The sequence below is a fragment of the Lycorma delicatula genome, chromosome 2 (genome assembly GCF_047948215.1).
Source record: "Lycorma delicatula isolate Av1 chromosome 2, ASM4794821v1, whole genome shotgun sequence".
Lineage (NCBI taxonomy): Eukaryota > Metazoa > Arthropoda > Insecta > Hemiptera > Fulgoridae > Lycorma > Lycorma delicatula.
In genome coordinates this window covers 140,814,177-140,828,800 of record NC_134456.1, presented here as the reverse complement: position 1 = coordinate 140,828,800, position 14,624 = coordinate 140,814,177, and the positions used below count along the sequence as shown (strand labels likewise).

At 30.2% G+C, this 14,624-nt stretch overlaps 1 protein-coding gene across 1 annotated transcript in view; it reads right to left on the bottom strand.

The window, feature by feature from the left end:
- LOC142319271 (uncharacterized) overlaps positions 1 to 14,624 on the bottom strand; it is a 138,399-nt gene that overhangs the window by 65,093 nt on the left and 58,682 nt on the right. The window contains exon 7 of the mRNA XM_075356350.1: positions 8,501 to 8,662. Within this exon, the coding sequence (XP_075212465.1) occupies positions 8,501 to 8,662 (162 nt within the window). The remainder of the gene's footprint in view (positions 1 to 8,500; positions 8,663 to 14,624) is intronic.

The window sequence follows — 14,624 nt, the reverse complement described above, 5'->3', positions numbered from 1 at the left end:
TCAATACAAATGTTTTTAGTTACAAATAGCTTCAATACAAATGCTTTTCTTGAAATGTGACTTTTTATATCCCTAACCTCAAGGTATATATTTATATGTAAATAATAATTCTATTTACTTGCATTGTAAATAATACATTGTAACAACATAAAAAGGCATTTTGATTTGTTGCTGCATGGAAAGGCCATGAGTACCAATTTGGTACTCACTTATTTTTCTCATAAAAAATAATAAATGAATAAAATGTAACTAAATTAGGTGATTTTGAACTACACGCATTAAAAAAAAATTATGGCCCCCGAAGGTAAGATACCAAATATCAGCGTGGTTAAATGGTTAAGAATGAATTTTGTCAGGATGTTTGCCACTGATGAAAATGAGTTTTTTTCATTTTCAGATAACATTTTTTTTACTGGCTACATGCATATATATATATATATATATATATATATATATATATATATATATATATATATGTATGTATGTATGTATGTATGTGTGTGTGTGTGTGTGTGTGTGTGTGTGTGTGTGTGTGTGTGTGTGTGTGTGTGTGTGTGTGTGTGTGTGTGTGTGTGTGTGTGCGTGTGTGTGTGTGTGTGTGTGTGTGTGCGTGCGTGTCTGCGTGCGTGCGTGCGTGCGTGTGTGTGTGTGTGTGTGTGTGTGTGTGTGTGTGTGTGTGTGTGTGTGTGTGTGTGTGTGTGAATTCTGTTAATACTGACAAACTAAAAGTAAAATAGCAAAACAAAAAGTCAAGGAACTTAAACCATATCCAAATTGGGAAAATTCTTTACCAATACATAAAAAAATTCTAGATGATAGTGAAATAATTACTTGGGCAAGAAATAAAAGACCAATACGCTGGTCTAACAGTTCTTGAAAAAATTCAATTTAATTTTTGATGATGTGTTTCTAAAACTAAATTATTGAATTTTCTAAGAAAAAAATTTGCTAAGAAAAAAAATAACCATGAAAAAAGATTTTGGAATTTTTATTCTGACGGGCTGTCACTCACTTCCCCAATATAAAATGTACTGGAGTAAATGTACTGATAATGGGATACCTCTTGTACAAGAAACAACGACACGAAATGGATTTGATGAAATTAAAATGTACATTCACTTATCAGTCAACACAAAACTAGATAGATCGGACAAATTTTCAAAATTACACCCATATTATAATGAACTGAATGCCAAATTTAGCCATGTTAGGATGTTTTCTCATAAAATTGCAATTGAACAAATAGTCCCTTATTTTGGAAATCATTCAGTAAATCATGAGAAAAAAACCGGTGATCAAAAACCAAAAAAAAAATATCCACCATCAACTTGAAAACACATTTCAGCGTGGCAAGTTACAGATAAAATAACATTTTCTAGTATTTTTGAGTTGTTATCTTAATGGTACAAGTGATTCTTTGTAAAATCAGAGAATGCTAATGAGCATTCTCTGAATTTTGTACATATGTTAATGCTTTCAAATATCTTCACAAAAAAAAGAATCCACGGAATTCACATCAGGTGATCTAGCTGGCAATCGGATTGGTCCACCTTGACTAATCCAGTAATTTCGAAATTTTTCATTGAAATAACGAATAACAAGACCATAAAAATGGGCTGGTGTGCTATCGGGTTGGAAATACATATCAGTCCTTGTACTAAGTGGAACATCCTCTAAAAGTAATTTAGCAGGTCATTTGGCAGCTCATTTTGAAGAAAGTTCAGCTAACCATTACCTGTGAGTTTACTGTTGATAATGTGAAGTCCGTTAAAAACATTACCTATTATCCAACACCAGAAATTTAATCAAAAACAGTGCTGGAAATTAGTTTCAATGGTTTCAGGAGGATTGCCTTGTTTTCCAAAATGTTTGTTTTATGTATTGTTTACCCCATCTCGCGTAAATGTAGCTTCATTTGTAAATAATATCAGTAATGAGAGCACACTGTTTTGTATTAACCATTGGCAATAATTCAGCCTTAGATTGTAATCACCTTCTCCAAAATACTAAACTAGTTGAGGATAATATGGATCAAGACCTTCACTGTGTAATGTCTGCCATATACTATTGCTTGGAATCTTCAAACATGTAGATAATCTAAGAGTACTAGTAATTGGACTTCGTTCTATCATATTAAATCTCATTCACATTTGTTTCTGTTCATTTGTTACATTACATGTTCCACTTTCCTTTAGATACCAATGAGTATCTGCAAATACTCACTGGATACAAATGAAATGAAATTTTATATTGAAAATTAACTTCTCCATAATAACATATACACAAGAAGCAATTTTCTAAATCATAACATTTTCAACAATGTTTGAAAATTTTGTTTGTAGAGCTCTGCTCTCTGGGAGATTAAACACGGACTACTTTTTCTTTCTTTTTCCTGTTAGCCTCCGGTAACTACCGTTTTAGATAATACTTCAGAGGATGAATGAGGAAGATATGTATGAGTGTGTGAATGATGTGTAGTCTTGTACATTCTCAGTTTGACCATACCTGAGATGTGTGGTTAATTGAAACCCAACCACCAAAGAACACCGGTATCCACGATCTAGTATTCAAGTCAGTGTAAAAATAGCTGGCTTTACTAGGACTTGAACGCTGGAACTCTCGACTTCCAAATCAGCTGATTTGGGAAGACGCGTTCACCACTAGACCAACCCGGTGGGTTAAAATAAACACGGACTACTAATAATGTACATCATTACAATGCCCCTAGTGGAGTATTAATGCAATAATAATTAAGAAATAACACTATAAAACTGCAGGCAGACAAATACATATCAACTGAACCAAAAAGTTTTATTTATTGACAATTTAACAAAGCGATCTTATGTCAAAGCTAAAAACGACATTTTTCAACTCAATTTTTTGTTTACTATGGCCTATTTCGTAGAAAATAATGGTGATACAGATCTGGAACCAATTTTTTTTTAATTTTTCAGTCAAAAATCACAAGAAACCAGTAAATTCATTACTTAATTTTACCTTGCCAAAATTTCAGTAGGACTTCATTTCAGTGGAGTAGCAGAAATCAGAGTGAAATCTTTCACTAGTCATAACATAACTTGCTAATGAAGGGTTTTCTGACCTGTATTTATATGAACTTTTTTCATTATTTTAATGGGTGAAATACATATATGAAGTTTATCTGAATCCTCCTAGGACACCCTGTGTGTGTCCACAATATATATTCTTATAATAAGACACAAGCTTAATTACGAGAAAAATGACAAATAACATTACTCACTGCAAAGCTGTCTTTCTGTATTAAAAGTTCATTGGTATTTGAAAGTGCGTAAAGTTAATAAATATTGTTAGTGAAATTAATATCTTAAAACTGTCACTCATATCACTTTTTATCATTTTGTTTGATAAAAAAATCATTATTAATAAACATAAATAAAATCTAACTAGATACAAAATAAAATTTGATGACTGTGGTAGCATATAAGAGGACGTGCTGAAAAATTCCTGGTTTTGATGCCTTGTGGTTGAAACAGAAAAACAACTTTAGGCTCATTTGAAAGTTTGAAATCTTAGTATGTAACTGTGCAAATATCAGGTGTTCATGATTCATACAATTTTTTCTGTTGTAGGTGAAAGATGAGATGGCAGAGTCTCAAGCAATCATCAGTGGAGTTACAGGTCATCATGAAGTTTTTGTTTCCCCAGGGAAAGTCAGCAAAGGATATTCACACTGAAATGTGCCAAACACTGGGAGAGAAGTGTGTTTCTTACTGCACTGTGAAAATTTGGATATCTCGTTTCAAGACTTGCTACTTCACTGTTGAAGATGAGCACCACACTGGGGGCCCTCCAACTGCAACTGGCACTGCAACAATGCTGTCCATGAGCTCATTCTTGAGGACCGGTGAACATCCATCAAAGATAGCCCAGATACTAGACATCTCCAGGGAGAGTGCTGGTTTTATTACTACCACAATCCTAAATATGTGCAAGCTTTCAGCGAAGCAGGTGCCAAAATATTTGAACTATGATCAGCAGAAGGAACAAGTTGAGACATCCAAAGTCGTTTTGTACCATTTTGAAGCTCGAGGGCTTTTTGGCTAGGTTGGTGACAGGATGAAACTTGGCTTCACATTTATGACCCTGAAACCAAGGAACAGTCAAAAGAATGGTGCCACAGCAGTTCCCTGCGGCTGAAGAAGTTCCAAACCCAGAAATCAGCCAAAAAAGTGATGGTGTCCGTTTTCCGGGACAAAGATGGCATTTTTTTGGTGGACTATTTACCTCAGGGATCAAGTATAACTGGACAATATTATACTAACCTGCTGGACCATTTGAAAGAGGCAATTAAAAACAAACATCGAGGTTCAAAAGGATCCTTCTGTTGCATGACAATGCACCTGCGTACAAGTCCAACATTATGGCTGCCAAACTGACGACCCTGGGCTTCCAACTGATTAACCATCCTTCCTACTCATAACTGTGGCTCCATTCTTTCTAGGCAAGGCCAGGAACTTTTCAGCACCCCCTCGTATATTTGTTAAATCAATCTTTCAAACAACCTTTCTCTCAACATAGCTGAGCTAACAACTGTAAATTAATCGTTACTTACAATGTAATAAAACATATAATTTTTAATGAACACAAAATAACAAATATAGAAAATAATTTATAGAATTTAAGGTTTCAACAATATCAGTAGTAAAAATAATATATAACTACTAGAAAAATATTTGCATATTTAAATTTAAACATATGATAGTGAATCACCAAATAGTTCATTAACAGAATCTATTTCTGTTTGCAATATTTTAAATTAGCTACACTTACATTACATTTTTAAATCTACCATCTGAACACAAAAAATTTTACACACTTTATGATAAAATGCCAAAGTAGTCAAAGGAAGAAAGTTATTCTGTGTTTACCTTTTTATTTTTAATTACTTTATAAAATTAAATATTAATTTTTATGCAATAATATCAATAATTAAAATCACAACTGTGTAATGTGAGGTTAGTGTTCTTTGGTTATTTAGCAATTTTCATTAAATAAAATACAATACTGTTTTGGATTTTGTTTCATTTTTATTACAAAATCATATTTTCATATTTTTTGTTCTCTGTCTTGAATACACAATAATGGACATATCTCCATGAAAGTATTTGAAAATTTTTTCTCTCTCTTAACATACCAGTATGACATAACAGATAGCTTCTGAGTGTGATACTGGACTAGGGACCGTGATTGCTATTTTAAAATAATTTAAAGAAGCTGGTTCCTTTTCACCTCAAAGGAAAGGGAAATGTGACTGTAAAAGAAAAATTAATCCAACTCATGATCAGTATTATTAGTGATAAAAAGTAAACTTCATCCAAAATTATCAACTGTGGAGTTAAATCAAGAATTAGCAGCCAGTGGAACAGACTTACACGTGACAACTATTAGATGCTGACTTCTTGCAGCTGGAGAAAAAGCTTGTTAGCCAGCTAAAAAGCAGCTTTTAAACAAGCAATGTGTAAAAAAAGGTTCTTGTGGACCAAACAAGACTGGGAAAAATGTTATGGTTTCAGACAAGTCACATTTTTATGTTCAGGGGCAAAGAGTTCCATACATTAGAAAAGCATTATATACACCACTACTTCATATCCAATAATCAGTTAAACACCATCAGAACAAATGTTTTGGGGTTGTTTCACATTTGAAGATACTTGTTCATTACTTCCAATAGATGGTATGTTGAAAAGAAGATACATAAAAATTTTGAAGGATAGGGTTGTGACAACTTCAAAACAAATTATCAAAGGCAACGGAGTGTTTCTACAAGATGTGGGACCCATGCCATACTGCCAAAAATGTGGAAAAGTTTTTTGAAGAACAAAATGCTAAAAAGGTTAAAATGCTTGTATGTCCAGGCAACATCCCAAACTTAAACCCCACTGAAAATCATTGGGCAATAGTCAAAAACCAACTCTCAAAAAATGAACTGTACCACAAAAATTAACCACATAAAAGCAATAATATTGGTACAGTTTCATGATGAAGAAATAAAAAAATGTGTAAATACACTTGATGAATCAATACCAAATCGTGTTCAGGAATAATTAAGAATAAAGGAGGTCAAACAATTACTAAATATTCACAAATTGTACTGGTATGATTTTTTTTTCTAAAAAAAATAACTTTTTATTAAATAACAACTGTGTTTGGATTAATTTGCATGCTACTGCACACTTATAATCTAAACTGATCCAGCTGAATATTTTTTAGATTGATTTGGAAAATCATATGCAAGATATTTTTCAAATTGATAAGTAGTTCGAATAATTAAATAAATCTTTGACTACTAACATGTAATAAAGCTTCTTAATACTTCACTTCAATCCATTCATAAATTTTGAAACAGTATCACAGTAAAAGTATTAATAATGAATTCAGAATCCTTTAGAAAAAGTAGAAAAACAATCTTTTACAATTTTAAAGAAAATGAGGATAATGACACTATTAATTTTTTTTCAGATATGATAATGTAATGTAATCTTTATTATTAAAACAGAATACAAGTATGGTCAATCCATTTGAAGTGACCCAAGAGTGGTTGCTTCACCAATTAAAAAAAACTGAAACTTACACACATTTCCTACATGTCTCAAGACCTTAAAACTATTTTTTTTTAATTTTTTATTTAAGCAGTTTACCTGTGATGACCATTTTTGTTTGTGGTGGCCATCTTAGCTATCTCATCTAATTTAATAAAAAAATACTAGATGTTTTTCAGCTTATGATTACAAGATGAATAAATTTCATCAACGTTTAGTATCTGACTGTTTAATGGCATTTGCAGGCTTGCCTTTGCCACCTCTCATTTTGTTATTGCTCCCACTCATCACAGACATTTTTCTCATGGGATGATCCAAAGAATTGCCATTCAGCTTCAAGGTCAGTCTTTTTTGTGACTTCACATATTAGCAAAATCCTTTTTATTTTTATAGACTTGAAGCACCATCAGTAAAACAGATGAGTTTTTTAATATTCTGACGTATTTCCTTGATATGGTTTGTTAAAAGTTTTTGAAAGTAATAAAATGTTGCTGTATCGTGCTTCAAGTGATCACTTAAAATACAGACATTTTTGTGTTGTAATACATCATTTTCCTTGAAATAGAACACAAAAGGGTGAACTATGGCTTGGCTGTTGACCCAATGGAATATCTGTATCTCATTTTGAACAAGAAATGAAAAGTTTCCTGCAAAGTCTGCCAACACCAAACATTCATCTTCACCTAATGCCGATTTTTTCGTCTTGAAAAACTGAGCTTGAGATTTTGACATGAATTGGTGAGTTTTCAGCTTTTACAATTTTTCTGCTAATGATTTGAAAAATTCATATTGTGTTCAATATTGTGATGTGGGGCAATGTATTGCTCTTGGTGTTCGCATTCGTATAATTCTTTGTTCTGCTGAGAAAAAATACATTTGAAACAGTTAACACAAGAGACTTTCCAGGGATTAAATTTAAATTTGGAAAAATGTGTTCTTTAAGAGCTTGCACTAATGTTATTTGTCTTAAGTTTTTCAGTTATTAAGTTTTTATATTAAGTTTTTTTATTGAGTTCTCACATGGTCACAATAGAACTTCATTCACAATAACTTTTCATTCAAGTAACTGAATTTTGACAAAAACATTTTTCATGTTAACAAACACTTTTGACATCTGAATTAACATGTAAAAAAATAAGTTGTTGATTTTCATCACTAAATTCATAAATTTTAATGAGTTCTTTTGGCATATATTTTGTACAATACCCTGTTTTATGACACTCTTCATTCACATAAATTTCTATGGAACATTGTTCTTCCATTGTTTTATGTGAAATTACTTGAAAATAATGTAAAAATTTAACTGACTAAAATTTGCAAAAATATTATTAAGTAAAATTTATTTATTTAATAAACATTTCCAAACACAGGATGAAATTTGAGACACTCAGTAAAGATGTGAACAGGTAACTGACTAATGTCAAAATGACCAATCAGTAACTGCAAAGCTAAATGATGTAACAAGCATAAATGAGCATGTTGCAACATGAATATTTCTGACGACTGGAAATGACTTCAAGTGTCTGTTATTTCATGAAGTTATGCAGTTATTGAGAGGTTACAACTTTTTTATTAGTACAATACACTAGAAACATTTTAATTTTCCATAAACATCTACAAAAACACTGCAAGTTGTGCAAATTGAAATTTTTATCACCAGCCCCATCAGAGGCTGTAGCCAAAATATGAATTTAAAAAAAAAAAATAGTTTTAAGGTCCTGAACATGTAGGAAACAAGTGTGGAAGTTTCAATTTTTTTTTGAATTGGTCAAGCAACCAGCTTGGGTTGGCTCAATAACAGCTAAAAGAACATTTTATTCAGAAATTAATGTATGAACTACAAGCATAAGAAATTTATATATGTTTACTACACTCAATTAAATAATTAATAAGAATAACTTGTAGCAATGTTATAAGCATACCTTGTTGTGGATGTTGAAGAGATTTTTTAAAATGTGGATTAACATGTATTTTATGGGATTGTGGATGTTGCTGCCTTCCTCTCCTTGATACAGCACCACGGGGTGTTGTTATGCCTCCTCTTTGTTGCTGCTGCTGATTAAATCGTTGAGTGACTATGCCATCTGTAATCAAACAGATTGTAATTACAATATGTTTTAAGCAGATCCACATAATTCTCGGGTATAGTTATAAACAAAAATTTTTAAATATATATTAAACTCTATATTTCCACATTTAATTGTGAGTAAACACACAATGGATACACATAGTTGGTTCACTATTTCAAAGTACAAACAAAATTAGAAAGTAATTTATATTTTATGGTAAAATGAGTGAAGATAGTCTAATAAGCTAGATTACTGCTTACACACCAAAAAAAAAACCTGGCTATAGAAAACCTAAGCCATCTCTTAAGTTAGAAAAATTTAGGATATATATTTTACAATCTTAAGTTACCATAGGCAAAACACTAAATCTATCAATAGAAACAAATTTAAATTTCCTTTAATAACCAAGTAATCCCTTAGCAAACCAGAAAATCCTTCTTTTAATAAATATTTTCATTATCTTGCTCTTTTCATAACACCTACTTAAGAACACACTTTAAAATATTAAAAAAGACTTTTGGTACCAGTTCAAAGAAAAACTATCAGTTTATTAAGACTCTAGATTGTATCAGATATAAATGAATGAAGCACACATTTCTTCTTTAAACAGTTAGCAAGAAAACTCATGAAGCTTTACAACTTATGAGACATTAATTTTTCTTTAAATAAATCAAACTAGGAAATAATTCTGTGAACACAACATTTAAACTCAATATAAATTTATAAAGTAAATTTCCATGATGGATGCATTTAATTTTAATCAATAATTATCATTTACAGTAAACCATAATTATTGTCTTACTTTTAGGTTACTTTACAATTTTCTTTGAAAGAAACTTCCAAGAAAATTAGTAAAAAGATAATATATAAAAAGGTCGGCCCAGATCAAAAAGAAAAGCACTGAAAAAGTGCAGTTCTCCAATTTCTAGTGCAGTTTTTTTTTAAGACTGAGCATTATTTTTGAAGCTGTAACTGTATTGAAATAAAAAATATGAAAATGTAAAAGTACTATAAAAAATTAAACAGACTTAAAAGTACTTTTACATTTTCATTTTTTTTTTATTTCAATATAGATACAACTACAAAAAATAATGTTAAATTCAAAAAACCATTTGCAGAAAAATCAAACACAATAAAACCTGGATCTGGAAAAAAATAAGAAAATGGAGTAAAACAATAGACGAATACTTCCATAAAAGTGAGCAAGCAAAGGCTTCTCAGAAAGAAAGAACATGTATTATTTTTTACCCTAAATTTTTGGATTTTTATGAGAAAATATATTTAATAACAGAATGGGATCAGACTACACATCATTTTGGAATATGTGTTTCACTAGAATCATTGGGGAAAAATTTACAATGGGACCACCAACAGAACTTTCCACACAAAATAATTAGGAATCAGTAAAATTAGTTCACAAATAAACCATTAGGTCTGAATACAGACAATTAAAAAAAACTTCTAACAAAAACATAAACAAAATCAATGTTTTGAACATAATAGATTCTTGGATTTTACACACAATAATTCTCCAGTTCTCAGTTCATTATTAATTTGTGATTATTTAGCCAAAAATAACACCATTCAGATACCTAAGATGCCTTTGTGTTCTCCAGACATGGCATTCTGTGAATTTTTCCTTTGTTCTCACTGTTTAAAAGGGAATTAAAATTTGCAACAACAGAATAAATAAGGTAAAAATAGTGAGCTAAAGGCTATTAAAAAATTGCTTTCTATAAATATTTTCAGGATTGGAAGAAATGCTGGCCAAGTGTGTCGCATCTCTGGGGACTACTTTGATAGGGACTATGTCAATATAGAAGAATAAGTAAACCCTTCAGATAAAAATTAAAATTCTTTATCTTTCACACCTCGTACAATAGCCATTTGCAGTTTAAAATCTCATTACATGCAAGATGGCATTCTCTGTTCATATTATTAATTAAGCATGAGACCTGTCATTTTTCCTCTTGCCAATTATGAGATGAAAGTTGCATTAATTTTTACACAGCCATAATTTTTAGACACCAATAAAGATCCATTAGCAAATGTACAGTGATTACGGCAATAATGTTGGTTAACAGCACTGCAACTGATTGGCGCCAGAAACTCAAATAGAAGCATAAAGAAACACTGATGAAAGGGGGAAGAGCAACACTTATTGAAATTCATTTTTCCAATGAATTCAACTTTTTACTTCTTATTAAGTCATCAACAATGACTTGGTACAATAACCATAAGAATTGTTAGGTGATTTGAAATGAGAAAGTCGACCACAAAAATATCACAGCCATTCTCAAAAATAACAAATACTATGCCAGGCTTACTAAGAAAAGCAAGACATAAAGTGGTTTCCTTTTTTTGCACAAAGTAATTAATTTAATTTTCAAAAAACTTCAAATTTTTTGAAAATTAAGAATAAAATGGAAAGTACTACTAGTAAACTGCCATAATTACTATATAAAAATTTAATTTATATAGGTGCAATCATTATATGATATCAGAACATAGCCAATTAAATTAAGTTCCAACTTTCAGCTTTATATACAAGATAAATGTGCTAGAAATTGTTGCAGCACTGGGTTTTGATGAATAAGAGTGTGTTGCTATCAGAGGATTTAGAGAGAAGACAGATAATGTGTGCACTATTGTTGTTCCCTTAAGGCCTACATCAAAATTAAATCAATGGTTTCCCCTACAATGAAAGTTTCATTGTGAATTCATTACATAAAATTCCTTCATGCAATCTAATCTTAGACCAGTATAATACATTTCTGTCAACCCAGAATGTTTTAAGACTGTCTAAAAGAACAATATATATATATATATAAAACACTGTAACTACTCAAGAAACTATTGGGAGGGTGAGGCAAGTAAAAATTCCAAGTTCACATCCTTATCTAGATTGTCAATAAAAGTCACTGAACTTGTCAGAAAGTACAATAAGCAAAACTGTACACAAAATTTAGGGCTTTGTCTACAAAATTCAAACTGTGCAAACTGAATCTTAGAAACCTGAATTTCGTACTGTGTTTCAAGATTCATAGTGTAAAAATCCTAAAGATTTAATTACACAATATGAAGATCACTTTTACTTATCAGATTACATCAATAGACAAAATTACTGGTTCTAGGCCAAAGAATAACCTAAATGGATTCACAAAATTCTTCTGCACAGCAAAAACTGACGTGTTGAGCATTTGAAAAAAAGCTGTGTTCAGCATTTGGCTTCACTGACCAGTACTTTTTTGAAGAAAGCAATCTGACAGTTACTGTATCATTAGAACATTTTTAGCTAATAAATTATTAATTACTAATGAATTATGCTTCTGTCTTATTACAGCACTTATGAAACATAATTGAGAATTTTGGTTCTAACAAGCATGTGTTACTAGTTAATAATTTTAAACAATATATTTAGAAGCATGTTTCCAAGCTGCTGGATTTTAAGGACAACATTAAATAATAAATTTTTGCCTTTGAGAAAACATGCAATTGAGTCATAGTCAGTTTAGTTGAATGCATTTTTCCTAAGTAAAATATGAATTTCATATTATGTCTTAAATAACTGTTCCAAAATCATATTTATTTAAAACAATTTAAATAACTTACATCAAATTTGTCAAAATCCAGAGTTGCAGCAATTAAATAAATAGAGATATAGAAATTATGACCAATTTAAAATCTATAGTTACAGAAAAACCTCTTTCCCAATACAATTCTTCCTACACATCAATTTCTTAGGTCTAGACAATGTTTTGAGAAGCATATTCATAGGTATTTTCAATCATATGATGCAACAAATTTTTAAATTCTTATTTTTTATTTCCTATATGTTTTAAGAATTTATTTTATAATTCTGTTATCATTCAGCTAATTCTATCATTTACTCTTTATTCATTAACCATAAAAAGTTAAAAGCTTTAGAATTAAAAACAGCAATTTATGAACGATATAAAAACACATTTAATAATCAAATACTTAAAAATAATTGTAACCATAAAAAATACATATTTAAATATAAAACTATATCAAATTATAAGAATTTAATTTTTAGCTCTTTTTACTTTTAACTGAATAGGAGCATAAAGATCCTTTTTCCTAAAATATGTTAAAATATTTATTGGTAAACCAATAGAATAAAAAAAGCATTATAATAATGTAAGAGAATACATAATATTTGTCTAATTATAATTAAAAATATTAAGTCCTGTAGACAGTAAAAACATATTTAATTTTAGAAACAATGAAATGTATGAAAATATGAAAAAAAATAACAGACAATGAGAAAACAAAGACCCTTGTCAGAATGAGTAAAACAGTTCAACTTAACAAACCTTTGATATCTTCTATAACAGGACATAAATAAACATAAGTAAACTGAGTTAAAGAAGCTAAATAACTTGAAAACAATAATATAACACAGAATATTGAAAATCTTTTTAACAAAAAAGATATTAAAAAAAGATTTAAACCAGAATTATGTTAGTTTCCAAGAATACAAGACCAGAAAAGAATCTGAAAATCAAACAGTTGGAAGAATGCAAAGGACAGCATGCAGAGAAAATGATGAGGTACCGTGAAGAGAGAAAACAAAGAAGAAAAAGTAAAGAATGTGGAACTTAATCAATCCCAAGTAGCCAAAATTGAAAAGAAAAAATTGTAGATAAACAGAATTAATGTGATGCAGTTTTTAAATAAGCAATATAAGCAAACCAAATGATACATACAAAAATTAAATGAGTCGACTCAAAAAAGTGTCTATAAAAAGTGTGTGAAGTTTCATTGAAACAATTTCACAAATATGGTTTCAATGAAGAAGAGCCATAGTATGAAGATAATATTTACAATAAGAATTGCCAGCTAACGTAAAGTGGCAGCTTATTAGAAACAAAATTCCAGCAGGCCATCAGTTAGAAGCAAGTAAATGGAGATAAGGAGAGCTACAAGAGGAATCTAAAAAAATAATTGAGTTACTTGTGCTTAAGAATTAGATCAAATAAAAAACCACAATTTTCAAAATTCTGAAAAAGTTTGTTTTAGAGATTGCAAACTCCAGTTTTTACATGCACCTTCCCCAGGCAACAGCTACAAAAGATATGCTTATACTATAGATTATCTCATGAGATAGATATGACAAAAAGTATTTATAATGTTCAGTCCTACAGCTATGTTTCATACACCTGATGTTCATGGATTTAACATCAAGATATGGGCTACTAAACAACCACATACATTTACTGAACACAAAATTTGATAACCCCAGAGTATAGGATCCTCACATATGTAAAATAATAGATCTTTTTTCTTTTCTGACAATGTCAAATAACTATCTATGTTGGAATTATATACACTGCTAAATTTCAACAAGATGGTGCTTCTCTACACTACAGCAACATTGTGAGTTTGTGATAATGACATTTCCACAGCACAACAGAAAGTGGTAGGCAGAAGCATATAACCAAACATCAAATCAAATAGTGTACAGTGTTTGTATAATGACACTGAACACTCGAAAGAAAAAATCACAGAGGCTGTTGAAACAGATTTTAGAGTTTACAGACTTTATAGATACAATGAATAGAGTTCAGAATTAAAAAAGATAATTATAAAGAAATGGGTAGAGCCATTCAATGCTTAAATCTTTTAAATGTATAAATAACAATAATAAAACTAGTTAATCTTAAAATAATACATACTTCATAGGTAAATTTTATTATGACTTTTTGTTTAAAAAGTTAAACACACTTTTTCTCTATCATCTGGATCTGCTATTGTATAAGACAAAAAAATTGTCATATAAAAATAAATTATAGAGGAAAAATTACATTTGCACATTATTTAGTAAGCTATTCAAACAGCAAGTCTGTTTATAGGAAACAGGAATTATATAGATTTTCTATTCTTCTTTAAGGGAAAAAGAATTCCTCAACATTTTATATGCTAAATATTAATAAAAAGCAACTAGACAGAGCAA